Genomic DNA, 13,901 nt, shown 5'->3' on the forward strand with positions numbered 1-13,901 from the left:
GTTTGAAGCGGTGGGGACCGGTGGTTTGTTTGTGATTTGTTTGCGGGGTGCTAGAATCAGCCTTGACTTGTGTAGAAGTTTAGAAGAGGCTGTTTTTTTTATCTCGACTAAAGTGATAAAAAGGGTACATCTCAACCCTGTTTTAAAGGCAACAACATGCCTAAACAAGCCCAAAAGATGAAGAACTCACTTTTGAAACATCAGAAACTCTCTGTGAGAGGTGTCAACGAGTGACATTAACATTTGAGAGTGTGCGGTGTACCTTTCAACTTATTTGGCATTGAGAAAAGTTTGTTTTTGTCTCAGTGGCTCAGTTCAGATCATACACATAAATCTGTCATGGTGGGATCATCTACGTTCCTTCAGCATGTGGTGTCTCGAGATGCCAGACTCTACGGCGTGGAGGCTGTACCACAGTAAAGCTGGAGGAGCGTTTTCCAACTGGAGAGCCAAATCCTGCTCTATTCTGAGCCAGGGTACTCGCTGTGACTTAAATTGTGATTTTTGTCCATTTGGTTGACAACAACCTAACGTGGACAACTTCCAGTTGGTTTCCAGCTGGGAAATGGCATAATTTGCAATATACCCTCATATGAAAGGGATCAAAGAGGGCCTGTACTGCTCCACAGCCACCCACAGTGGACCGGCTCATTATGGGAGGTGTCAGCAGAGGAAGGGAATGTATGGACAAGAGGTGATGGTGTGCCTGGGTCATCACTTCTGCCTCATTGTAGGGGACTTGTGGGTAAGGAAGCAATAACAAGTTAAAAAACACACAGTGGTGTGTGTGGTCTAACCCCCGCTGCCTCATGAATACATACACACAACAACCTCTGTATGTTTGCAGACCTAGTGAGGTAGACCAGGTAGGCCTGTGTAATGTGATGTCATCGTATTATTTTACTGAAACACTTTGTTATTTAATATTTATTCATATTTTTTAAATGACAGAGTTGTTGCTTAAGTCATTTAGAATGTAAATATTTGCTGACTCTGACTTTATAAGCTTTGAAACTGAATATTTTGAACTGTTAGTCAATCAAATCAAGCAATTAGAAGACTCTGGGAACTTTTAAAAGGCAGTTTTCACTATTTTCTAACTTTTATACTAATTTATGAGCAACCTTATTTGATAATAAAAATATAATCTGACTTTAATTTCATACGTTTTTAGTTACAGTAGGTCAAATATTTTTGCAATATTTCCATTCACTCTGACATTTACACGTAGTTACACAACTTATGACGCCATGCATCAACATAACTCTCCTCTGACATGTATGTGGTAAAGGATTAGATATTACATCAACTGTGTGTCAAGGCAGCATTGATTATGATTTACTGTCACTCCCCCACTCGTATGTATCACTGAATAAGTGGAAGTTCCAATGTTACAGGAAGTAGACGTCAATCACATTTGTCAGAGAGAAAAAAACTCTCCATTTATAGTTTTTAAAGGTCCTGAAGTATTAATATTCCTTCTCATATACCACAATCTCTGCTTAGAGTCTTTGTTCAAAACCAAAACATACGTCACGATTTGTGATGTCTGTCTTGTTCCCTAAAATGAGACGCAGTCGCAACACATCTATATATTTAAGGTTTGAGGTTTAGCTGCTTTTAGATCCAAAGGGACAGGCAGATGGAGTGGGTGTTCTCTCTCTTTTCTTTCTCTCTCTTTCTCTCTCTCTCTCTCTCTCTCTCTCTCTCTCTCTCTCTCTCTCTCTCTCTCTCTCTCTCTCTCTCTCTCTCTCTCTCTCTCTCTCTCTCTCTCTCTCTCTCTCTCTCCTCTGTGCCGGCTTCATCCTTGCCACCATGATTACTGTACACATGCTAGCCACCGCAGAAGGGGGTGGCTCTTGGGTGTTGACTATGCGGGGGTTGGACTCAGCAGCCGTGGAGTTGTAAAGAGCCTGTGACAGACAATTAGTGGTTTTAGTGGTCTATGTCTGATAGAGCTTTTACATGTGGTCAGTCCCAAAATGGAAACGAGCTGTCACGTCATGACCCTGCTTTCAAATGGCCGGTTTCATCAACACAGACTTAAAAGAACGGGTTGGTCCACAATACGTCCAGACTTGTTCTATGAATGATTGATCAAAGTGAAAACTACCAATTAAATCCCATCTAACAGCCAATTTAGATATTATAATATGAATAAAGTCAGGCAGGAAAAAGACACCATTATTTCAAAAATCCCCACAATCCAGTATTATGAAACAGCACTAAAGCACAAACTGCATGCACTGCTCACACCAAAGCATTAGCCTGGCAGTAAGTGCCTTGTTTAGACGTATCATCAGCCTTGAATATTCACACTTTGAAGTGGCAGCTCAGAAAAAAAAAACACTCTTCTGGAAATAGTCGCCTCGTTTCAGACGAATCCTCCAACGCGCTGATTTTTCAAGTGTTCTTGGACCAAGCCCTGAGATGTGCCTCTCATATCCTCCCCCTGCATTTAAATATATTTGCCACAACAGCGTCACAGTTTGGGGCACTAAATCTCTCTCTAATCATAATCACACTAATAGCTCTCACAGAAGCGTGATGCTGATGCGGTGATTTCAAACTGAAGCCAAGTAAATATTTGTTTATCCGTCATAAGATCAGACATGGTTGGTGTTTTATTGGGTGTTATTATTTGACTATAATTACACCCAATTATGGAAACTGTGAAATGTTTCGTGCACATGAGGGTTCTTGTGTTGGTTGCCTTTTAGTCAGGGACGTCGACACATGCATAAACCACTCATTCCCTGGATTAGCAAGTGAAAAGAGGACCATTACAGCCAGTGATGGCCTTTCAAGTAGTTCGGCTACTTGATGAGCTCTGATAGCAGTTAGCAGCAATGCATAGATTCAGGGCTGTGAGTGTGTGTGTGTGTGTGTGTGTGTGTGTGTGTGAGGATAAAACAAAATGAGGGGTGGGTCCTGCTGTGGAGGTGTGAACAGCTGTGCGTGATGGAGGCCAGGGGTCCACCCACTTACAAATTAATGGTCTTGTGAAAAGACCCAAGATCCAACCCCTTCCCAGTAGCACACACACACAGTCACTCACACACACCACAAAGAGACACACCTCAGAGCGACCGGTGGGATGCCTGGAGACACTCTGCTATCTGCACACTCTTCAGTCCCTTGTCTCAGCACAGGAGGTCATGAGGGCAGCTTCTCACTCATGTCTTTCTTTGTTCTCTTTCAGTCTGCTGCTTCCTCAGATGGCGGTGAGTACAATTCTTTTATTTATACTGAAAATAATCAAAAATACAACATTGAAACATGAACCTTTTGATATTTACTAGGAAGTGAAAGCTGTGTTAAGTAATGCTTGCAATCCTGAAACTGAATTTTTAATCTTTCCCCCCTAATCATCCCCTCTCACTGACCTAGTGAAAGTTTCTGATGTTGTCCAGCTTGTAATTCTTTGTTCAGCATTTTCAGTGTCTTGTGTTTTTATTTCTCATTTTCTGCTCTACCCTCAAAACAGCACTTTGTAGTTGCTCAATAAAATGGTCTAATAAAAAAAAGGACATTTTAATAAGGATGATGTATTCACTGTAGGCAGCATGCCTCATTAACAAAAGATGTTTGCTGAGCGTGGTTTGGGTTACAGTCGGGGTGAGTGTGTGTGTGTATGCTGTCTGGTCCTCCCTTTCATAGCAGTTTTAATAACATTTGCTAACAGGGTGACCTCTTAGTGCAGCTCTACTCCTTTTTTTTACTGACATGCACGGCTGTTTGCTTTCTAAAGCCACCTCGCTAACTGTGCAGCACACAATGCGGTGAACACGGATCCCAAAGCCTCAGACGTAATACATTAAACCAACTCCAGGCATATTTTTTAACAGGGACTTTCAGTGTCGCTGACAAACAGGTCATTTGGCCTTATTGTAAAATAGGAAATTCCACAGTTTCTCTGATTGTACTCAACTCAGTTCCTGTGCAATTTTAAAGACACATCTACTGATTCACCAAATTGCAAAGAAACAAGGATATACTGTCAGTTTTTAAGGTCACGTCGAGGCCACATTAGTCATAATCTGAAAGGCCTCACTGTTGGACTGTTGGTGATGTCATGTTTTATTTACAGTGCTTTTATTTCACAATGACACAGTTGACCTCAACCTATTTGTAAATCCAGCCCACTTGTGCAGGCGTATTGGCAAGATGAAGATATGCAGAGCCGTACCTTACTTGACCCAGCTAGCGTTTCTGTTCTCATCAGCAAAGATAAACGCTGTTAGTGCTGGTTGCCCATGCCAACCGGTTAACTCTCCGCAGAATGACAAAAGCTATATCTGTAACAAGTCCTACTGTGTCCCTTTTGTTTTTTTCCTTTTCACTGCTTGGTCGTTCAACAGCTCTAAAATGGCCATCTGCCGCTACGATAGCAGGTACTGTTCAGGGCTCCATTTTAGTAGACCCCCAAATACAAGACCCTCACCCATTATCCTTCCTTTTAATCAGCTGTGTCTCCTCTCTTTCTTCTCCTTTTATTCCGCTCCCTCTTTGCTTGCTCTTTAATCTTTTACCAACTGAGTGACATCAGCATTTCTTCTTCATAGGACGCAATCAGATCCATTACACCTGAGCTCCAGTCTGGCCTCATAACCTGTTTTGAACCTTGACATTAGCTTATTGTGTAACATTCATCGATGAGAAGTATAGCAACTAAAGAAAACCATTTGCTTTCTTCTCAACCCCCTTGGCTTTTGCCTTGTAGTGTAATGCATTTTCTGTTGGCAATTTTATTTGGTGCAGTTATAGGGCATAACCCTCTTCAAATAATCATTGTGTCTAGATAGATTTAGGATTAGTTCATCTCTCTTTTCTTTGCTTTTCTCTTCTCTTCTTTTAACTCCACTAGGATCAAGACTTTCATTAAATTGCTGGCAAATTATGTGTCTTTTACTTTACTCGCAATTTCCTCTGCCAAACTTAAGCCCTTAAGGAAATTGTTGAAAAGTTTGTATTGAGAGTTTGTGGTGAACTAGCTAAGCTTGATTATATTAACGCTAGAACTAGACTTTGATATTCTTCCAATTATACAAGTTTGGTATTTGTGTGGGTTTTTTTACTTCCTTGCCTACATTTTCACCAAATATGACAGACATGCCTAGTTTTACCATGGATGTTTTTTTTAAAGATGTGTATCAATTCTTTCAAAAATTGTGTTTTTATGGTTTCCTTAGCTGCCAACAAAATCTTTATCCATAAAAGCCATAAAAGCAGGGATTAGTACAGTTAGCCCTCTCAGAAATTGAATGGAGGAATGTGGTGTCAAGAGTAAAGAAAACCCACACACACACATACACACACACACACACACAAAAATCTAAAATCCACAGGAATATTTAAAAGGTTGAGAGGGCACACAGGAGGATAGCTCTAATGTTCCCTCTGGCTGGAATTAACCTTTAACATTAGAGCCTTTTAACCTTTACAATGCTATCTCATCTTTGCAGATTATAGTGGAGTCCAGTTGCAGGGATGCTGCAGCCAGAGCAGCCTGAACAGTAATGGCAGTCTTCCAGGAGCAGGAAGCCTTCGAGGGGTTCCAGAGCAGCGTGTGGCGAGCTGGGCCGCCTGCTTCGAGCGTCTGCTTCAGGATCCGGTGGGCGTGCGCTACTTCTCGGTAAGCTGACCTCGAAATAAAAAATGTTGAAAAATTATCTAATATCTAATATCTAATCTGGAGCCCTATTTCTGTATACCTGACACATGTCCAGTCTAGTATTCACTCTCCTTTAGCCTTATCTTGCTCTCCCCCCAACCCCAGAGGGAAATATCTAGCTGCTAAATGCTCCACTATGCTCACCAGCAAGTCGCCAACATCTTCCATTTAGTGATGGGAAAGTAGCGTACAGTATGTTTACAAGAGCTTGTTTCACTTCTTCTCACTATGTCTGGAAATGATACTATGAGAGAAGTGCGAGTGATCCCAGTACAAACAGTACATTTGCAGGATAGATAACAACAAAAATATTGATTTCCAGCAGCTTTCACAAATTCCAGGCTCTTGATAATTTGGTTCAGGTTCCAGTTCAGAACTATAAATCAATATTCAACCCCAGCGAGCCCAGGCTTTTCACAAATGTCACCACGTAGCTACCTCCCACATAAAAGAAGTCTTTACATGTAGCCCACAACAACATTAGAAAGCTCGACACTAAGTTCTGGCTCCTGGAACCACCTCTCTCCTCACCTTCCCTCAGCACCGATCAGCGCTGCACTCGCCTACACTATCCTGCGCCTACACAGACGCAAGTCTTGTTCACAACATTACACCCAATAATTTGTATCCTCACTACTGATCTCAACAACAACACCAGAGCCGGAATGGAAAGAAGAAGAAAAAAAGTTACCACCAATTTGAGACCATATAGAAACTCTTACAATGTCTGTCTCCACAGGAATTTCTCAAGAAAGAATTCAGTGAGGAGAATATCTTGTTCTGGCAGGCCTGTGAATACTTCAGTCATGTCCCTGCAACTGATAAAAAGCAGGTAAGTCCACAGTATGCAGCTACAGATGAAATCACCACTTTTGGGTGCTGTTGTCCACTGTGAATTGACAGATCATGACACACTGTACGCATTTTAGCACTGGGGAAACCCTATTCTTAAAAATGTACTGTATACACTGGATAAGCTACATTTCTCTTTGTTTGTTTGTTTTAAGCTAACATTAGCATGCCACTATACTCACAATGGAAATGCTAACCAGCTGTTGGAAAGCAGGCATAATGTAAACCTCGTTCACCAATGCTTTTTATTTGGTTAGCAAGTTAACATTTGAAATAAGGCCTAAAAAGTAACAAGTACAACTGATGCTGATGGGAATATGAATAGTCTATAAATATTTAGTGATAAATCAAAGTACATTCATGGCAATTCATCAAATAGTTGTTGAGATATTTCAGTCTGAGCTGAAGTGGTGAACAGACTGAGATTTATTTTTAACCTTGTTATTAATATGGCTAAAAATGAACTGAGAAAGTCAGAAGATTAAACATGATTTTATGTAGATGAAATATGATTTAGAGTCTCTCCTGTCCTATTAATCATTTCTGACCCCTCAGATTTATCTTTTTACTATTGCTTTATATTACAATAAGGCTCCAATGAGGCTAAGAACAAAGACTCAATCTAATCTCTATAGTTACCTTGAAACCTGTAAAACACATTAATAAAATAGCAGATAAAAACACATGTAGCAACGTGGTTTTCTACAGTTCTTGAACTCATCACTGTCTTTCCTGCAGCTGTCCCAGAGAGCTGGAGAGATCTACAACAGCTTCCTGTCCAGCAAGGCCACCATGCCGGTCAACATCGACAGTCAAGCCCAGCTGGCCGACGACGTCCTCACCTCCCCACGGCCCGACATGTTCAAGACGCAGCAGCTACAGGTATCAACAAGACAGAGGTTGAGCTCATTGATTAGAACACAACAATCTGTTGGTTGATAAATAATGTGGTGTTTCCACATTTAGGCCCTCTCCTTGTTTAAATTATTCAGTCGCACGTTCCTTCAAATGGAGATCAAGACATTTTTTAGATGGTATTAGGAGGGATTCTGTTTGCACTTGGAGGGGGGGGTTCTCATCTAGCCTTGAGTCACTTTACACAAGCATATTGGGTTCTTTTGGTGGCCATCTGGGTTTGTTTACGAAAGGGCTGTGAGGCTTTACCAGAGAGATAAACACAAACTGGCATACACCCACAGAGAATCTAGCGCATACTGTACACTCAGACACATAGACGTGCAGTCAGAGATCTGTATATTATCGGCTTGCACAGGGGCGTTATACAACTTTAACTGTCAAGACACCTGTCATAACATCAACTGTAACCATGTGTTAAACACCAGTACTTTCTTTATTCTCTTTTCTGTCTTTGTTTTAATTTTTTCCAAGTTACCCCCTAATTTTTGTCGCCACATGCCTCGTTGTGTGTTTGACCTCACCTTGTCATTTTCTTCTCTTAACACTTTTCACGAACCCACATCATCCTCTGTCTGTCACCGCTCGTTTACTTACAAACACCACACACACACACACACACACACACACTCACTCTTTCTCCCCCCTCACAGATCTTCAACCTGATGAAGTTTGACAGCTACTCACGATTCCTCAAGTCCTCGCTTTACCAGGAGTGTATACATGCCGAAATGGAGGGACGACCCTTGCCGGATCCCTACCAGATCCCCTGCAGTCCTGCGCCATCCAAACACAGTGCCAGCTCCGATCGCTCCAACCTCTCCACTCCGAAAAAGGTACCAGTATTGCATTTGGACTGTTTTAAAGAGACTTGTAATGGAAATATATGGTTAATCAATTCAGTTTTGCAGGTTAAGTACATATTATTTGTTCTCCACCCCATAGGACGGTAGAAAACAGAGGTCAGGGAGGTCACTCAATGAGGAAAGCAAAGACGAGAGTGCCGACAAAAAACGTGGGATCTTCTTCTCATGGTCCCGCAACAGGAGCTTTGGGAAGGGTCCAAAAAAGAAGGAAATTGGAGACATTAACCTCGGTGAGAGCCTCAAGTCTTTTGGATTTTCTTGAACAAACTAAATTAACAAGCCTATTGGCCGCTGCATACAAAGATACCCACTGTTTTAAGCGTTTGTAACACATCAACTTCTCAAAGTGATGAAATGTCCTTGAACAAGAGACCGAATCCCTGCCAGCTCTGGGGTTGCCATGAGTTACACACAGGGGAGGCATGTAGAAACACAGCTGCCCTGCAGTGATCAAAGTGTTACACACATACGTTGGATACACTGGAAAAAACGTGAACTTCTTTCAACGCTGCAATAATGAAAAAGCTGAATAGACTTTCACCCACAGATAGTGTCGGAAAGTAATCGTTTTAATCTCATAATGACTTTGCTCATAATGCTCATTCAATTCAGTTCACAGATCTTGCTACAAGACAACTCTAGGAGTGTTGAATTAGAAACAAGTGAGGTGGACCACTCTTTAATTTTAAAGGCTATTTTTTTACTCTTCAAGCTTCGAAATATAAACTACTAATGATCATACTTCATTTTCTTGTAGGCAAAAATACAAATAAAAAACACATATAGCCATATCAGGATTGTAGCCACACTTACATTCAATTAATCTACAGTTTATTCACAAACTTCTTGTTTTATTACGTACACTTTTTTCCATGCCAAGATGTTGAGTGTTGAGTCATTTTCCTGCTTTACACACCGTGTCTGTGCTGCATACTGAAAGTGTTTCTGATCTGCATGAGCTCATCATCTCCTGTGCTGTTTTGTGCAGACTACTGGGGTAATAATGGGCGGAGGGAGTCCCAGGGCTCCTTGTCGTCCGGCACCAGTCTGGAGATGGCCACTTCCTGTTCTACTGGCAAGATTGAGGTAAGATTCCTCTGGACACATCGCCATGGCAACATGGAGCCCAGCGCCTGCTGAAACCATCATAACAGACCAGAAGTTATTTTATTTTTTATTTGTCAGCCCACTCATGTTTTGTACATGGAACACATGAGGAAAAAAATGCAGCTACAATTACAGTTGCTCTAGAAATGTAAACTTGTAACTCTTATTTTTAAAAAAATCACTTTTTTTGTCTTCTCACCTCTAGTCTGACAATCGCCACTCAGTTGGAGTTTGGGAACGCACTCCCAAACATTGCAGTGTGATGTTACCCAACGGCTCCTGCTCTTCTGTCGTGCTTCGGCCCGGTGCCTCCATTAGAGAAGTCCTCCAGGTTCTCTGTCACAACATAAGCGTGAACATCGCCGCCGTCGACCTCTTCCTGGTGGGAGGGGAGAAGGTACAATAAACTTTATTGTCCAAAATGTCACCAGTGCACTGAAACAGTAAACTTCACTGGGATTAATAATTATAAATAACTACAAATAAAAAACACAGAACAATAAATAACATATTAATTGAATCAAGAAAAATAAAATATTTATAAAATGCTGCTTATAGAACTTAAAATATTGGCTTGTATCAGACAGAACATACGCTGATACTCATATGATACTGATAAATCTCAGGCCTATATCAGACGATACAATGAGCCGACAGATATGTTGGTCAGGCTCTACAACAAATTACTGACAAATGCCAACATCTGCTGCTAATATAACTGGAAGCAGACTAGTGCTGCAAGCAGCTCTTGAATGAATCAAATCAACCTCCTGTTTATTATAAACCAAACCTAAACTGGTTAATCCAGTATGACTACACCTCCAATTTGAACATGCTTTATTTTCTGAGGAGTCATTGTTAGAACTGAACTGGAAACATCTGAATTTAATTGAAGTGAACCGAAAAGATTTGCACATGATTAAAATGGAGACTGAATCTTTTAGTCAAGTCTAAAAGATGTTACAGGGCTTTATGTGTTGTTAATGTGTGGCGTCATGTTTTTTTTTTTCTCACAGCCTTTAGTGTTGGATCAGGACTGCATGACCCTCAGCTCACGAGACTTGAGACTGGAGAAGAGGACTTTGTTTAGGTATGAATCAAAGTGGGCTTGGATCTATTGTTGTTCTATAAATGTAGCATTTTCTGACTTTCCTTTAATGCTGTCACACTCACTTGGTTTTGCTCTTTCTCTGCTCTTAGATTGGACCTGGTACCCATTAACCGCTCCGTGGGGCTGAAAGCCAAACCTACCAAACCTGTTACTGAGGTCCTGCGTCCCGTGGTTGCCAAATATGGCCTCCACCTCAGCGAACTTGTGGCCAAAATAGTAAGTTGTCCCTGGTGGCTATAATGCCTTAATCTTTTTGAAGCTCCTGTGTGTTCAGAGACCAGCCCGTGCAGTGTTTGACAGTGCCACAGGGTGGAGTATTATGGTTAGGGGAGGGAAGGGACCGCATCCTTTTCCATCTCTACACGGTGGTTAGCGCTCTGACTCAGCCCAGCCTCTGAATATGGAGCACCAAGGCTATAATTAAAGAATGACGACACTCCTCAAACATGCCGACTCCTTACTCCTCCCCTAAACCCCTACCAGATGATGTATTTTAGTCCTGTGGGTTTCCAAGAATTATAACTGTATTATATACTCGACCCAGAGCTTAAAAAACGTTTCATAAATTAAGTAAAATACTCATGAGCTCAAATGCCAGCTTCTAACCAGGTGAACGTGCTAATTGTTTTGTTTCAGAGCGGACAATCTGAGCCTTTGGATTTGGGCGCCCCAATATCGAGTTTGGATGGCCTGCGGGTTGTGTTGGACCGAGTGGAAACAGCTTCAGGGAAAGGTACCTCCATCAATCACACCAAAGCCCAATATTTAGTCCTAAATATGCAAAACGCTTGAAATAAAGAACTAAACTTGAAGATAAATGGGTTGTAGAAGCAGTTTTTTGCCTTTTTGGACAAGACACCAGCTTCTATTAATTTTACTGCTGCTTGGAAATGGTTTGAACTTCTGTAACTCCACTGATTAGCACATTAGAGTTTTGCAGAACATGTCTCTCATGTCTTTAAGGGTCCTCTCCACCCTTCTCTATCTTACTCTCTCTCTCTCTCCTCTTCTCAGTCTTAACCTTATGAATTTTTCATGTTCCCCTTCTCTCTTCAACAGACAAATCCAAGTCATCCTCCCTAAAAGGCCACCCTCCTACCAGGAGTCTTTCTGCAACAGTAAGTACTCCAGATGTCTAGATGTGGTGTTTTGTCCTTTCCTAATGCTGTGCTGCTTCTGCAACATTCAGTATCATTTAATAGCAGCCCATATTAATCTTTATTAACATTGAACCAATGCTAACCCTTCAATTGGTGTATATTTCCTGTTTGTTTGGTTTGGATTTTTTTTGGTATTCCTCACCCTAACACTGCCTGCGGCTGACTTACTCACTCATATTTTTTCTGTGCATACGCTATGAAGACATGTAGGCAGATCATACTCGCTGTAGATATTAACAAGGACGGTCAAGACACAGAGGCAACAGATGGACCGGGCTCATCTTTACATGGCCCCAGTAAATCTGGACACTTTGCTCAGTAGGGTGCTTGGCAGCTCATGCTTAGCCTCCCCTTATGACCCCCCCCCCCACACACCTCCCCTCCCTGTCCCTCATCCCCTAACAGAGTGCATTGTTATTGTTGCATCTGCAGGGAGATGAGAGGTCAACACCAAAGGACTTTTCTGTGAGAGCAAGTGGACCAGACTCAGCACTCCCAGGGGAAAAGAGAAAACAGAAAAAGATTAATATAGATGAAGCTGAAGGTAAAACCCCCTTTTCCTTCTTTCTTTCTCTCTCTCTTTTTTTATTTTTATTTTTTTTATTTATTTATTTTTTTACCTCTGGTGGATTTCTGAGCTCTGCTTTGCCTCAGGACTAACTGCTATCTTAGGCAGCTCTAGAGGGTGAGGCTGCTATGCTGCATGTTAAACCCAACTAATCCTTTTTCTCACACTTGCTCACCTATTTGGAAAGTTTCAGCGATGAAACGTCTTTGATCTGTTTTTCAGAATTCTTTGAGCTGCTGAGCCGGGCACAGAGCACCCGAGCCAACGACCAGCGCGGGCTCCTGAACAAAGAAGACCTGGTACTTCCCGACTTCCTGCGTCTGGCTCCCCCCACCTCCTCTTGCTCCGTCTCCTCTGACCTTGCCTGCTCCACTCCTGACTCGCTGAAGCGCAGCAACGGCGTCTCTTCACGCGGGCCCCTCACCTCCAGCCTTCGTTCGGAGAGCTTGGACTCCTCCCTAAGCTCCAGTGCCAATGGACACTCCGGGGGCAGGCGGTGCCTGTTAACCCCTCCTCGCCACGCGCCTTTCGGCACCCACTTGTCCCCCATCCCCCGGTCCTCAGACCCCCGGCCAACCCTCCGCACCGTGGAGGAGGACTCCCACAGCGACCTGACCCTTGTGGGGGAGGGCGACATCAACAGTCCCAACAGCACCCTGCTGCCTGCATCTCCATCCCCTATGCCATCCTTCGAGGGCAGCCTACCCGAGGCCAACTTCACCCCGCCACCCCCCTGCTCCCACCCTCAAGACGCAGGTGGAGAGGGAAAGTCCAGTTCAGGTATTTCTACAGCGTGATAAACCAGTGCTCCGTGTGTTTGCGTGTGTGTCGTACGTGCATGTGTGCGCTCTCTCTCCAGTGGTCTGAACCGGACCACCTTCATGATTAAATTCTACACTGACTCTAATGCACTTTAATGACAAATTGATATTGACTCTCTCTCTCTCTCTCAGTTTGCCAATGATTCAAAACTGATCTGTTTTATTAAACATAGTAAAGCATGTGTGTGATTGACTGATTCCACTCAGATCAACTTGTAAATAGTGATGTGTATATTTTGTTCAGTGAGTTAACGTTTACTCGGATGTCACTTCCCACGCCACAGATTGTTGGGTCGGCCACATGACTGGGATTAGTTTATTCCAGTTAAATATTTAGGGTTTATTTTTGTTTTGGGTGCATGAGAATGCGGATGTAACTGATTGCAGAGCTTATGAATATTAATAATATATGCATAATGCATATGGATTAACGATCAATATTTGACAGTACTGTAGTCAGTAAATGTACTGATGATTATAATTCAGCGCAACTGAGCGATTTGACAGTGATGAGAATAAGCAGCTGTGTTTCCTGGTGTTACGGCTTCATCATGTACAATTAGAAAAACATGGTAGCAAACCATTACAAAACAAATGCTGTATCCCTCTCCATCCCACCACCTCTAGTTAAGTGCAATTCAACAATGTCAATGTCAAAACGCCATTTTTTTTCTTTTTTCTTATGCAACTCTCTACACCAGTGAGTCACTAAACGGTGTCAGCTCCTGCCATGGCAGTTTGAGCAATGGTTAAAAAAGAAAAAAATTAGTCATTGGAGGACAAATGCTCCTCAGCGCTAGTGGTGACATTGTTGAATTGCCTGTCAT

General features: G+C 42.3%; 1 protein-coding gene across 1 annotated transcript in view; it reads left to right on the forward strand.

The window, feature by feature from the left end:
- rgs12a (regulator of G protein signaling 12a) overlaps positions 1 to 13,901 on the forward strand; it is a 36,817-nt gene that overhangs the window by 17,240 nt on the left and 5,676 nt on the right. Inside the window, exons 4-17 of the mRNA XM_053342988.1 lie at positions 3,203 to 3,224; positions 5,466 to 5,635; positions 6,414 to 6,506; positions 7,265 to 7,408; positions 8,095 to 8,277; positions 8,387 to 8,537; positions 9,296 to 9,393; positions 9,620 to 9,811; positions 10,431 to 10,504; positions 10,615 to 10,741; positions 11,162 to 11,258; positions 11,585 to 11,643; positions 12,118 to 12,229; positions 12,476 to 13,033. Of these exons, the coding sequence (XP_053198963.1) occupies positions 3,203 to 3,224; positions 5,466 to 5,635; positions 6,414 to 6,506; positions 7,265 to 7,408; positions 8,095 to 8,277; positions 8,387 to 8,537; positions 9,296 to 9,393; positions 9,620 to 9,811; positions 10,431 to 10,504; positions 10,615 to 10,741; positions 11,162 to 11,258; positions 11,585 to 11,643; positions 12,118 to 12,229; positions 12,476 to 13,033 (2,080 nt within the window). The remainder of the gene's footprint in view (positions 1 to 3,202; positions 3,225 to 5,465; positions 5,636 to 6,413; positions 6,507 to 7,264; positions 7,409 to 8,094; positions 8,278 to 8,386; positions 8,538 to 9,295; positions 9,394 to 9,619; positions 9,812 to 10,430; positions 10,505 to 10,614; positions 10,742 to 11,161; positions 11,259 to 11,584; positions 11,644 to 12,117; positions 12,230 to 12,475; positions 13,034 to 13,901) is intronic.

The sequence above is a fragment of the Scomber japonicus genome, chromosome 22, assembly GCF_027409825.1.
Source record: "Scomber japonicus isolate fScoJap1 chromosome 22, fScoJap1.pri, whole genome shotgun sequence".
Lineage (NCBI taxonomy): Eukaryota > Metazoa > Chordata > Actinopteri > Scombriformes > Scombridae > Scomber > Scomber japonicus.